The 15351-nt window shown below is 34.5% G+C and overlaps 1 protein-coding gene across 1 annotated transcript; it reads right to left on the bottom strand.

Moving 5' to 3' along the window:
- Positions 1 to 9642: 9642 nt before the first annotated feature.
- On the bottom strand, positions 9643 to 10188 carry LOC142523959 (uncharacterized). The gene has a single exon (XM_075627690.1). The coding sequence runs from the start codon at positions 10186 to 10188 to the stop codon at positions 9643 to 9645; it is 546 nt and encodes a 181-aa protein (XP_075483805.1).
- Positions 10189 to 15351: the final 5163 nt, after the last annotated feature.

Here is a 15351-nt window from a genome sequence, read left to right as displayed (position 1 = left end):
ACAATTGTTAAGGTAATTTCAAGTTTAAAATTAAATTTTAAAGAGTTTATTCACTCCTCTAAACTCTATCTTTGATCTTAGAAAATGAATTAGAGACACTTTTACTTGAACTCTGACATATATATATTAAATGACATTATTTAACAAGATTCCAATGTTTTCCAAAAAAAATTATGCTGATTGAAAAATTCGTATGAAGGTACATCTGACTGCCTATGATGATATATGATATGTCATCACCGATGGTCTTATAAGGTCTTGATAGCCATCATTGCTATAGCTATCTCTGTGAGTGCACCTCAAATGGTTGAAAGTCCCCGATCAGATTAGACCACTGAGGATAAGAAAAAAAAGCCAATCTAAAAAATATGGCTAATGATATTCTTTATAAAAATCTTGATAAGAATATGTTCAGTAAGATTAAAAAAATTAACTCAATTATGTGAAGTAAATGACCAGCTAAAGAGAACAAGATTACTGCTGCAATTCAAAAGTTTGATAATGCCAAGATGAAACTTGGCAAAACATTAAATGAATTTGATGAACGTTTCAGTTGCATTATTATTGAACTTGCTTATCTTGACAAAAAATACCCTAACCGTGAACTTGCTTTAAAGGTTATGAAACCATTGCTTAGGGAATGAGATGTGAAAAAAGTGGTTATGAAGGAGTCCAAAGGTCCCAACAAACTCGAGATTCATGATCTATTTGCAGACCTTGAAGCTTATGAGTTCGAGCTGGGGATTCACATAGAAGAAGAACATTCAACTCCTCAGTTAATCAAAGCTTTGGCTGCTACTACCCCAACATCAATTACCTGGTGAAGAGTCATCTAGCAGAAAATCTGCTGATCAGATAAGCAATGAGGCTATATCTTTTTTCATCAAGAAATTCAGCTAATTTATGAGAAAGAATCGACCTAAATTTATTTCTTATCGTAAAAAAGATCAAATCGATGATACTCGAGCTTGTTTTAACTACAGAAAGAAGGGTAACCTCATTGTATATTGTAGTAGGCCAAATAAAGATGAAAAAAGCCCTTTGAGAAGAGATGGTCTAGGGATGACAAGAGGTCATTCAAGAAAAAGAGGGACCAAAAGTTACTTATTGTTGAGGAAAGTAAAAGTAAGTTGGAAGATTCAAATTCAGAGCCATTCAATTGAGAGAATTCATCCAGTGCCCGAAGGCTAATGTTGAGCTAAAAATTGCAGAATTTGACATGAAAACTACCAATGACATGATATTTGATTTTAGTTATAATGAATTCACCAAAGAAAATTTTATCACTAAACTACATGACATGATAAATAAGTTCAAAAGACTTTCCCTATCATTTGAAAAAGTAAAGGCAAAAATAAAATCCTAACAAACAAGTATAGTGACTCTAGCTGAATGCGGCGAAAATGAATTTGACAGTCCAAAGGTAAAATTCAATCTGCTAGTTACTGAGAATGATGATCTGCAAAGAATGTTCCAAGTAACTATAAATGAGAATAAATTATTTTTAAAGCTAGTCAATTCTTGGAACAAATATTCCGCTTCTATTTGGAAAATGCATGAGATGCAAAAACCAGTCGGTGACAGAACTAGCTTTGGTCCAGCACGATATATAAACATGACCAGCCAGAAGTCCAAACCAGTTGGACTTTATCTTATGAGAACAAGGCAAAGCATAGAAGACTTAGCTATCTTGAACCAGTGTCCTCTATGTCTAGTTGCACATATCTCAAAGGTATCGCAAGAATCCTAGTCCAACCAGACATAACTTTATGATGGGTAAACCTAGCCGGTATTATAACTGCAAGACTATTCGAAAGAGATATAGAATGAATGGTAAGAATGAAAGGCATAAAAACATCTAGTGAGACATAGAGCACATTACCACAATATACAAGATTATGCAAAATCTCACAATCTATTGGATACACATGGGTAGGCCAATTAGATTAATTCAAGTGTGGGTATTGAAAGAATTAATCCGATCAGGACCCAATTAGCTTTGGGTACCAAATGTTTATTTCAATGATTGTAAATACAAAATAAAAAAACTAGTCAAAGAATCTATTTGGTATATGGAAAATGACAGTTATAAGCATACGACTGAAAATGTGAAGTTGATTTCAGAAGCCATTGAATGCAAATGACAAAGAATAAATATTGGAAAAATAAATATTTGAAATGATTCCAAGGATAAGGTTGTGGGTAAGAGTAATATTATCTATGACAAAGTTATCATTGGATATGTGCTACTAGATGAAAATATTTGCTACAACTTGATTAGTATCAGCAAGTTATGTGATAATGAATATTCTGTTGAGTTTCATAAATACACTTGCACTGTAATATCTTCTAATGGTGATATCATGCTACTTAGATTAAGAGAACAAAACACCGACTTGTTGCTCCTACAAGTTTTATTGTTTTGAATGATAATAAGAATATGCTATGGCACAAACGATTGAAAGCTGAACTTCATTCTATTTCCTTTCTGAGTAAGCAAGAAATGATGATTGGATTGTTTAAGGTTGATTTTACTAAAGATAATATCTGTATTTCATCTTAGCTCGGTAAGAAAGTTAGATTTACTTTAAAAAATAGAAGGTATAACTCTTCAATTAAATGCTCAAATTTCCTACAGTATGGTTCTATTTGGTCACAAGGATCTGCATATGGATCTGTTTGGTCTGCACAATACTCCAACTAGATATTCTAAAGCCAGGCTGAACATATTTCTTCTAGAATAAGCTGCTTCCAAGACTCAAACTAGACTACATAAGAAGCTCAAGCTTCATATTGGTCTCTAGCATGTATACTTGCGCACCAAGTAAGTCCTGGGTACACACCGGTCCGACAATTTAGAATATTGTGTGACCAATCAATGCACATTATCAACATCTTAAGTTGTTCAAGAATTTTTCTAATAAGACAAAGACACAAGCATGTTTTTCTCTCTCATGTATTAACTTTCAGAAGCCATTCATTGCCATATTTAGATACATGCCAATGAACATTAATTGTTGCATACTATGAAGGGAAATGAGACAAATGACATCTTGTTTTTATGTTAGATATCGGTACAAATATACGTTTGTTGAAGATCTGATCGTTGAAGGAGTTCATCTATATACAGGCATGATTCAATACTAAAAGAGACTACTAATGCATTTTCATTATCTTCCTAATCAACGATTTTGAGGACTCTTTACTGTTCTATCTTAAAGATGCATAGCACACACATACTGTTTTTATCATATCATCAAGGATCAACTCGTAATGCATTAGCAGTTCTAGCTATTCAAGCTATCTGTTAAAGAGTTGTGTTTAGGGGTGGGTACGGTACGGTATACCGTACCGAACTACGGTATCGTATACCGTACCGAAAATATCGGTATGGAATTAAATTCCATACCGATACCGATACCGAAATTTCGGATACCGCACATTCGGTATACCGAATTTTCGGTATGGAAAAAGTTCATACCGGTACCGTACCGACACCGAAAATGTTTTCGGTATACCGACATTTTTGCGGTATACCGAACTTAAATTTTAAAAAAATAATAATAAAAAATTATTTTCGGTATTTCGGTATTACCGAAATACCGAAAAAAAATATTTCATACCGATACTGAACATTTCGATACGGTATGATACCGTATCGAAATGTTCAGTATACCGATTTTTTCGGTAAGTTCGGTATTTTTTTCGGTACGATATTTCGGTATTTCGGTATTTCGATATTTTTTCCCACCCCTAGTTGTGTTTGTATATCTCTGGACCTAGGGTTCAATAGACATTGGTGTTTTCATGTTTGTGCAGAAGATACTAATAGTTTCAAAATATGTATTGGATAAGTTTTAATCAAAGTGGGTTTGTAAAAAAAGTTATATAAATTAAAGTTTTTTTTTTGATTCATTCTTTAATTAGAAGAATGACAGACATAAAACGGTATTGTTTCGGAACTTCCATATATCTTGTGTTTGTTACCTTCAGTCGGATCCTTCCACACTTAGAAAACCATTTTCAGTTGTCTAGGTTGAATCTAGCTAGTCAAGAAATAGACATTAACAACTAACTAGTGTCAAGGTCATATTAAATTTAAAATAAAATTTGAAAGAGTTTATTAACCATATCTAAACTCTATTTTTGATCCTAACATTTCGTAATTTGGAGTATAAATCATAAATTTATTTAATATTTTTAAAATAAAAATATCACTCTGCTACATATATTTAATGTCAAATCATCTATTAGATAAATTTTATACAATAATTAAAATTAAATAATATTTATTATAATTATCTATTACTATACATAATATATGAGCACCCTATTCTAGCTATATGAAGTCATGTTGTAATTTATTATTTGTCTAAAACACACTTCATCATATCAAACTAACTAGTTAGTTTTCGTATAATATAATAACATTTTTTTATATTTTATTTTATATATTACCATTTCAATTTCAAAAATTTATAATTTTTTTTCTAAAATTTTAAACAACTACTTCATTTATTATGTTTTACGAAAAAATCACATCGCGTGTGCCAGATCTATTAGTATTATATAAAATATAAAGTTTGGTAGATGGATAAAGTTATCATTATGAATCGTCAAATTTGTTTTTCATTGTATATATTTTAAAAAGCATTGAAAAAATGTTCGTATTGTATATTTAAAAATAAAACAAAATTATTAAGATGCAAAAAAAAATGAAAAATATCATAGGTTGTCGGAAATAATGATAAATATTTGGAAAAAAAAATCTAAAATAGTGGTATATATTTTAAAGAAATTGTTATTTTCACTCTAAAAATTGATTCTCAAACTCCATTTTTTTTATTAATTATTATACCGTCTGCTCATTTAATTACTTTTCACTTTTTATCGGACCAAAATGTCATTTCAACCCCACTAGTCATTCCATTCAAACTTTAATTATTATTGATAAATATGATCAAAAAATTAAATTAGTGATTTCAAATGATATCGATGGAATTTCTAATGAAGATGGTTATTATGCCCTCATGAACTGTAATTATTCTCTCTTTCAGTTTATAAGTTATATATATATATTGCTTTCTTGAATATTTTTTCGCAATTGAAATTCAAACTATGATATCTTCAAAAAAAAAAAAAAATTTGCAACCTATGATATTGAGATTTTTTTAAAAAAAATTGATATGAAAAATTATGGTAACATGAAACTTTTGTTTAAAATTCAACTTTATTAGTGGATTTTGGAGATTAGTTTATGGATCTAAGATAAACTCCAATAATGAGATATAAAGAAGAAGATAAAATTGGATAATTGATTACATAGTAAGGTATTTTGTGAGACGGTCTCAAATCTTTATTTGTGATACGGATCAACTCTGTTCATATTTACTAATAAAAAATAATATTTTTTGACGAGTGACCGAAAATAGAATATTTATCTCATAAAATTGATATGTGAGATCGTCTCACATGATTTTTGTGTTGAATATATTAAAGACTCATATGAAGCATTCATCTGTACAGAATCTGATCTCAAACAATATTTTCTATGTTATGAGATTTTATTGTAATATTTTTTTTTAAAATAAAAAATTCATTGTTAAAAATTATTTGAAATATTATGTACTAATATGGATCAATGACAGGAAATTCAAATATAAAATAAAGCAAATCAACAATAACGATGCAGTAAATTAGTATGGTATTAACTTTTAGTCGGTATTCTTAGTTTTAAAATCTTATATTATATATATGTAAACATATATAATATTAAATATTATAAATTTTTAAAAAATCTTTGATTTTTTTTTTCAAAAATATTTTTTAATAGCTCTCAAATTAATATGTAACTCAAATACAGAGAATAAACCAACATGAAACGAAATAATCTAGGAAAAAAGTACCCATTAACGTCAACTTGCATAAAAGCTTTGGTCAAAATAGGTTAAGTTTTTTCTGTCTACAATCTAGGTTTTGATCACTACCCATTTTGAAGAAGGTTTTTTTTTTTTTTTATATATACACAAAACCCGAATCTGAACTACTAGAACCCAATTATCGGTACCTAACTTGTCGGATAGTATGAAATAATAACCCGACAAAATCAGGTACACAATCTGAACTATCCGAATAAGTGAATGTCACATCATCGATGCTCATATAAATATGCAAGATGAGTATTCAGCATATCAAACCTAACATATAATGACACATTATGAAACTATATCCTCCGGATGTTTGTTAGAAAATAGAGATCTCAGCCAGATATCCTCAACATGTATGCTTCAAATTATTGTTATTAAAATATGTAACTTTATATTTTACAAAAAAAGTGAATCCATGTAAAGAGCAATCCCGTAAATTTTTTTTATGGATTAAGCACAATACCATGAAAATCACGAGGTAAACTTTATCCTAAAATTAACCTTCCTGCTCGTTTTCTATAATATCAATTCCGATTTTTTTTTAAAATAAGATGGCTCCCCAACTTATTTAACTAATCTATTTCTTTATTTTTAGCAACTGTGGAACTTAAAAGTTTATAATTTATTTTCTAACTAACGTTTATTAAGCTGTAAAATCAAGAAGATTTAGTGTACTAAACCTCAACTTCGTGGTACCCTAGGAAGCCAGCAATGTTAATTGGGCAATATCCCAGTGAAGACAAACTACAAACAACTAAACTTTTTTCAGACAATCAATCACTGATATATATATATATATGTGTGTGTGTATATATATATATATATATATGCATGCATAAATGGAGTATTGTGGTATTAATGAGAGTGCAGAGGGGGACCAAATGAAGGCAATAATCAGTTATTTCAAAAGAAAAGAAAAGACATGCATCTCTTAGCTGGCCTTAACCCATGAGAAAACTCTGGCGGTCCATCCTCGGTAAATGAATCAGATATATAAAGATAATAATTATAATATATTTTAAGCTCAAATGATTATCGATAGATCCAACCTACGGTCGTTAGGTTAAGATGTAATTTTATTTTATTTTACTGTAACAGCTCAGCGTAGAACTACTTCGATGCTAGTTGATCGAGCTGTTAATCTCATAAGTTCGAAGAGATGCATGTTTATTTACTAATGATGTTTCATATCCCTTAAAAATCAGTCATTTTTAGATACAATATTACTCGTTAAGATCTGACGTCACTCTTTTATGACAAACCTTACCAACTATATCAAACGACGTAACCTCAATAGCTTGATACACGAAAGCTCACTACTATTATTCATGCATCTTAACCCAACATATATATCTATACATAGGAAATCAAAATGTTATATTTAATTTTAAAAAAATCAAATATCACCCTTGCCAAAACTTTAATCATTTTTAGTACCCCTAAACACTGAAGTGTCTTACTATTGGTAGATACGGTATTCTTACTGTTCCATGAGAATAATGAGTCATCTATCTTACGTTTGATTTAAGTTTTACAAAATATTATAGTTATAAATCATTATATTTTTTTATATATATTGACTTATTATCTCATGTGATATATCATACATTCTTCTCTGGTGATACCTCATAAGAGACCAAGTCATGGATGACCTGTGGTATTAAACGGATAGTCCAAAAATCATAGTCAATATGCCGGACACTCTCCTCATCAGCCAGGCATTTATTCTCTTCTCGGGTAATTAAGAGCCCGGATTATTGTGCAAGCTCCCGGGTACTTTCTACCCCGGCTCCTCGAGAAGCGCATCACACTCGAGTGTATCGGTATTGACTATCTAATATGTCAGAATAATATGAGTTTGGCGTGTTTTAGAAGTCATCAGAAGCAAAAGTATGGGCAACTGACTTGCCATATTTAACAGGTAGGCACTGAAAACAAAGTAATCATGATATTTTCTCATATAAATGGCAGATATTACTTTCATTTACAAAAGTTGGAACTTGGAATTCTTAAGCATTTCACGTATATAATCACATATAGAGCTACTTTGCTTTTTTTCTTCACCTGCTGACTTAAGCATCGGAGTGGTCACGCCGGACACCCCTCCGGCGTCCATTCACGAGTTTCTCTCCTTGTTTGCAGGTCTAAGTTGAAGCCATTATCCTTACTCAAATTTCCTAAATACAAAATTATCTTTATCATCCGGTGGATTACACACGTATCTCTTACCCGATTCACCCGGATAATCATTCTCTATCTTATTTTCCATCTTATCTCATTAACGAAATAATTTCTAGTATAATAGTTCGAACACTCGCCAAAGTGAATGGCTAAAAACCATCGAAACATTAAAAAAAAAATTGAAACAGACAAACTTGTCTTATTATCACAGAGGATCAGATCTTTTCACTAAAGAGAAACACGATTTCCACGAAATTTAATTTAGCCAAGATGTCATTGAATTAATGTAATATATCCAATTCAAGAAAATATATACACATCAAATTTTAATTTTAAGGGTCTATAATTTTTCGTGGGTGGTGCATCCTTTACACAAAAATATCACTATTTTTGACGTTTCAATTCTTCCATCAAAATTTAAAGAAGCTAAAAATTCAACTTGAATAGATATTCAAACCACCCCTTATTCAGTTTCGTTTTCGAACAAATTGGTTTTTATTTTAAAATATCTCTAAACTATTGGTATTGATGTGTTTTATTTGTGATTGTCTGAGTGTACAAATGTTTTTTTGATAGCGCGAAATCCGTCTCTATTCGGCTGTTAAACGAATAGCGAACAGATTTTTCATTCGTTATTTATATTGAAAAAAATTACATTTTTAGTTATGCAATTCATTTTTGATCTTGTTGTCGGTTAATTCACAATTTTAGTAACTTGCAATTCATTTCAATTTTTAGTCATTTTTCCGTGTAGTGTCATGTCATCATTTTCTGATAATATAGTCGTCATTATTTTCCGGTGTCACGTATTATGTTTTGTTGGCATGTTAGCACTCCGATGAAAAATGACTAAAATAAAAAAAAAAATGAAAATTAACAAGGAACCAAACACTCGGAAAGTCGACATGAAATTGTACTTCATCTTTTACTTCTAATTATACGAGCTACTCGATCTATCTCTTGCTGTATAGAGCGAGCTAGTATTAATGAAGTTTGTTAGTGACAGAAAAAAGCCAAATGGAATTGTTGGGCGACAAAAAAAGTCAGAGCAATAATCCCCACGGAAATATATGTCCCCATTACATTAATTTTCTCAGAATTCAAGGATTGAAAGTGACACTGCACTGCACCCTTTGTATCATATCTAGCTAGCTAGTAAATACTCGGATACATTTTTTGGAAGTGCTTCTATATATCTATTTATATATAGGATAAACTAAAATTTGAATTTTTTTTATATTTAAAAACAACTTATCCATGTATCTTCGACGACGACGACGACGACGACGACGACGAGCGCCGGAGAATGTTTGTTTATCAGATATTAGATCCAGCAAATTAAGATTAATATTATGAAAATGTTGAAACCTGTCTTCCGATCCCATAAATCAAACTAGAGTGAACAAGACTGATAAATCAATCAATCAAACAGTATTATTGCATGAAGTCTCAAATTTTGAAAATATAACGATAATTTAGCTTCTCATGATGATCGAGTATGCATACATGATGACCAAATAGAAATGGCATACTTCTACGTACTATCATCCCATTGAGGTGGTGACTTTCGTCCTAAACGAAGCTCGAGATCGATCTGTTCATTCGGGGTGGAATCTGTCACACTCTCCGTAATTTCACTGCCATCTAAAACCAATGGACTCGTGGCGTTGCTCGATTTATAATCTGTCGCGAAGTTAGGCGGCGAGTCAGAAGTGAGAGGAGAAGATGAATCCATGGAAGCGTTCATTTCCCTGCCAACAAGGACACTAGTAGGCTTTGACATGGGATAAACAAGGCACAATCCATTTGTTACGAATTCTTGTGCAGGTAAAAAGATTGGGGACGGATGAGCTTTAGCCATTGTTGAGGAATGAGGTATAATTGGTGACCCTTCAAGTAACTTGACACGGTCTCGACGATGCACGTTCATGTGACCCCCGAGCGCCTGAGCAGAACGGAACTCTCTCCTGCAAAACGTGCACGTATAGAACCGTGGCGGCCATGTGCAGCCCAACATGTTCCCTGCCGTGTCCTTCTCAAATGCCCGAATCACCCAAGAATCATCTTCGTTTCTAGACATAATTTGTTCCTTCTTGTCGGTGTTTCGAGATTTTTTAGCCTAGTTTCGAAGCCGAATCAAGGACATAAACCTCACCTCGACATCCATGGAAGCATTGTTGCCATTTAACGTAAAATGATGCCGATAAAGGGATGGTGTAGAAGTAAAAGTTCAAGACAATTAAACAAGGGATGGGCTTTGTGGGAAGATAGAGACAAAAAAATTCGGCGCCGTAGATATCAACGAAGTTTTTTTTTAGTATGGAGTTAGATTTTAATAAAATTTGAAACATATTTTTGGTTGTAAATGATCACAAAGCAATGCTCTTTCTCATCGGCTTCGACGTCCTCCCGAGCAAATGTTAAACAATTATTTTATTTTATTTTGAGACGATCTCACAAATCTTTATATGTGAGACGAGTCAACTCTACCGATATTCACAATAAAAAGTAATAGTCTTAACATATAAAATAATATTTTTTCATGGATGACCCAAATAAGAGATCCGTCTTACAAAATACGACTCGTGAGATCGTCTCACACAAATTTTTGCCTAAATAATATTACAAATAAATATAAATCAATATTGCTTTAATATTTTACATAGTATGGAAGGATTTTTATTAAACAAAAATTGTAACTAAGCATATTATTGTTTCGTGTAGTCTTGAAAATACAACCAAATATTAGCATCTTTTGACAAACTCGAGAAACAACACATATACGCGAGATCGAGTTAAAATTTTAATTGTCTAATCTTTTATTTTATTTCTGAAATTTTTGGATGCATATTCACATCTTAACTGAAATAAGTTTCCGAAACTTTTATTGGGCTAAGTTATCTTATATTTTAAAAAAAAATTAAATATTATTGGGCTAAATTATTATTATTGTTATTATTATTGTTATTATTATTATTATTATTATTATTACTATTTTCTTAGGAATGTAGATTTTTTTCAAAAATTCGAGAGGGTAGATAGGAAAAAAATATTGGTCGAATCTGCTGATACTAATTAGTATTAACGTGCGTGAAGGTTGTACGTTTATCGTGTACGTAAAGATTACATCGTTAAATTATTTTTTACAATCATTGCGTGTATATAGCACATTTTAATAATTAAAATAATATTTATAATTTAGTTTTAATATGTTGTAAAAAAAATAATGGCAATTAAAACTACAAAAACGATAAATATTATAATGGCGCGAAGTTGTGAGAAGAGGGAAGTTGTGATAAGTTTAAGAATATTTAGAAAATTATTGTATAACCAATTAATTTTTTTTTTATTTTTTATCTTTATGGTTAGTTTGGGAATATTAGTTAAATGTATATAAACCTAACCAAGAAGATGCGATTAATGTAAGGAAAAAAATTGTGTGAGACGGTCACACGGATCGTAGTTTGTGAGACGGATCTTTTATTTGAGTCATTCATGAAAAAATATTACTTTTTATTGTGAATATCGGAAGGATTAACCCGTCTCACAAATAAAGATTCGTGAGACTGTCTCACAAGAAACCTACTCTTAATGTAAATAAGTATATATCAAACCAATAAGTTTAGTGAATCAATCGTCTCATGCCCTTAGTTACTTTCATTTACATTCGACTTTCATGTTACTACTTGTATTTATCTATTTCATTAATTGACGTAAAATATTTGGCTGTGTGAACTCCAAGTTTTCATAAATTTACTTTAAAACACTTTTGACATGATCTTGGGCTGATAAGAGCAGAGAATAATTGCCGGTGTCATTAGATAGCACGAACAAGGAGTGGCTCCAGGTAGGCGTCTAAGCGAAAAGAAACATGAATAAATTGATCTCACACTGGATTGAGAGTCATTTTAAAACTGTGCACATATGTGACTATACAATTAAAGAAAACTTAAAAGATATTACTCATATCAACAAGATACATCACATCTTCTTTCCAGGAGCTTATAACTTAAAAATTCAAAAGTTAAGCAAATTTGACTCAGAGACAAATAGAAGTCATTACAATTCTGAATCAAAAGAGTAGAAATAAAATCAGGAACATAACGGTAAACACACGGACTAACATAAGAATTGGACGCTCTAGCAAGTGTATGAACCATCATATTACTAACAAACTGAACTTTGCAATGTAGTTATTTTGATAATAAGGAGATAATAAATGTTAATTGCTATTTTTTGGTAAGAAATAATATGTAAAATTAATGCTCAGAGTTGGTTTTCCTAGTGTTAATTTTGTGTTGAACACATTATTAGTCGGCATGTCATCTTTCAAGACGAATAAATGACTAAAATTAAGGGGAAAAAACTAATCTAACTAAGAACAAATTTGACTATTTATAATTAAAAACAGAATTAGGCCGACTTATAGATCAATTTTGCTATTTTAACTCTCATATTTATTGCATAGTAGATCTGTATAAAAAAATATTAAATAAAATTAAGTAATTCATCAATTGTTTGTCTGTAAATTTAATATCAACTTTAATCAATCTTATGATTTTAGTAGAAGCACGTCTGTTGGAAGTTACGAAAATTTGAAACAGAAGAGAAAATGATAAATGGTGATATTATCTATTTCACAAAAACTTTTGTGAGACGGTCTCACGGATCAATTTCGTGGATTAAATAATTTATTTGGGTCATCCATGAAAAAATATTATTTTTTATATTACGAGTATTATTTTTTTATTGTGAATATCGGTAGAGTTGACACGTCTCACAGATAAATATTCGTGAGACCATCTCACAAGAGACCTACTCTATCTATTTAGATGGGGAAAAAATCAATAACAGTACTCTTCATATTATTTTGGGAAGTAGATGAATTAGAAAAATGACGAAAGTTCAACATGAGACCTGTTGACATTTCTAATTAAGCATGATACTCACGGGAAATTTAGGGTCCGCTCTCGGCAAGTGTCACTAGTCCAGACGCAGGTTTTGAAATTACCTTGAGCTTGAAATCACAAATAAGATCGTTAGGAGGGGGCCAGGAGGGTGTCCTGGCGTAGCCCCTCCGACGCTCAAGTCAGCGACTGAGGATATATGGGGGGAGCAGCTAAGGGTGCTGCTGAAAACAAAAGAGAATCCATAACTGAACAATCAAACCTGGTATTTATAGGAAGATACCTGGGCCCTTGATGGGCTTGTCTTCTATGTGGGCTAGGGATGGCCCAAGGGTAGTGGGCTCATCCATGTCTTCCATCTGGGCTAGGCCCATCCCTGGGGTATCACCAGTCTCCCCCTCCCGAGTCGAACTGAATCGTAGGTTCAAAGTTCGATTAGTTGTGTTGTCCTTGATTTATCGGCGACGAGGACGTACCGTAATAGAAAAATTTATTTCGTTTGTCGTTAACGAACAATGTTTGCCGCTACGAAAATTACGGGGATCGACCTGCCCGGTCAGGTCGTGGGGGTGTGGGGGCAACGCCCCCATAATTTTTTTTTCCTTCATTCTCATTTCTCCCTGCTCTGGTCACTAACTCTCCCTCTTACGCCTCATTCGCACGCTCCTCCTCCGCTCGACCGCCCGTGCGCCCGGCGCTCCCACTCGCACAGCAGCCGCGCCAAGCGTTCATCTGCACAGCACCGTCCTCGCCTGCTAACGCGTGCCTCACAACCCTCGCCAGCCCAGCACCCTCGCCCACATACGCAACCTCGCCCCACACACGCAGCCTCGCCCACATCCCCTCGCTAGCCCAGCACCCTCGCCCACATACGCAGCCTCGCCCCACACACGCAGCTTCGCCCACATCCCCTCGCTAGCCCTGCCGATCTCGCGCTATGCCCTCGCCTCGCCCTCACCCGCAGCCTCGCCGCTCGCCCATCACGCCCTCGCCTCGCCCTTCACGCTCGCGCAGTCCATCTCGCCCCACGCCCTAGCCTCGCCCTCACACGCAGCCTCGCCGCTCGCCCATCATGCCCTCGCCTCGCCCTTCACGCTCGCCCAGCCCATCTCGCCCCACGCCCTCGCACATCACACCTCGCCCTCTCCTTTCACAGAGCGCCACGCCTCCGCCCATCATGCCCTCGCCTCGCCCTTCACGCTCGCCCAGCCTATCTCGCCCCACGCCCTCGCACATCACGCCTCGCCCTCTCACTTCACAGCGCGCCATGCCTCCAGCTACGCTCGCCCAACCCATCTCTGCCGCCCATATACATAGCCTCGCTCACTGCTCCCACGCTCACCCTCGCCCCCGCTTCGCCCCTGCCCCCACGCTCACACTCGCCCCCTGCCCAGCTCTCGCCTGCCTGTGCGCCCAGCCTTCACGAGTGCCCTCGCCCTCGCCCTCTGCCACGCCGAGCACTCGCCTCGCCCACAGCACGCCCTGTCGGGTGCCCCTTCCGAGCGCGAGCGCGCCACGCTCGCCTCGGGCTCAGCACTTGTTCGTTCCTGCGGTCCTATCTTTCGAGTATTTTGCATTTCAATTTACTGCTTCTCACGAGTTTATCTTTGATGTTATTAAATCACCAGGGCTAATAAAATATCCAACTCTCCTTCTCTTCTACTAGGCGATGTTCTAACAGGAAAATAAAGATTCAACGTCTCCATCCTCTAACTCCTCTGCTGGGTGATACCTTAGCCGGAAAATAAATATTCAATACCTCCACCCTCTAACTCCTCTGCTAGGTGACACCTTAGCAGAAAAATAAAGATTCAACGTCTCCACCCTCTAACTCCTCTGCTAGGTGACACCTTAGCAGGAAAATAAAGATTCAACACCTCCACCCTCTAACTCCTCTGCTAGGTGATACCCTAGCATAAAAATAAAGATTCAACACCTCCTCCCTCTAACTCCTCTGCTAGGTGAGACCTTAGCAGGAAAATAAATATTCAACACCTCCACCCTCTAACTCCTCTGCTAGGTGACACCTTAGCAGGAAAATAAAGATTCAACGTCTCCACCTCTAACTCCTCTGCTAGGTGATACCTTAGCAGGAAAATTAAAATTCATCACTCCTGCCCTCTAACTTCTTTGCTAGGTGATACTTTAGCAGGAAAATAAATATTCAACATCCTCACCCTCTAACTCCTCTGCTAGGTGATACCTTTGCAGGAAAATTAAAATTTTTCACGCTGCTCCTCTACTAGGCGATGCCTTAGTAGGAAAATGAAAATTCAACACCCCCACCCTCTAACTCCTCCGCTAGGTGACACCTTAGCAGGAAAATAAAAATTCTC

Source organism: Primulina tabacum, chromosome 14, assembly GCF_025594145.1.
Source record: "Primulina tabacum isolate GXHZ01 chromosome 14, ASM2559414v2, whole genome shotgun sequence".
NCBI lineage: Eukaryota > Viridiplantae > Streptophyta > Magnoliopsida > Lamiales > Gesneriaceae > Primulina > Primulina tabacum.
This window is presented reverse-complemented; position numbering and strand designations above follow the sequence as displayed.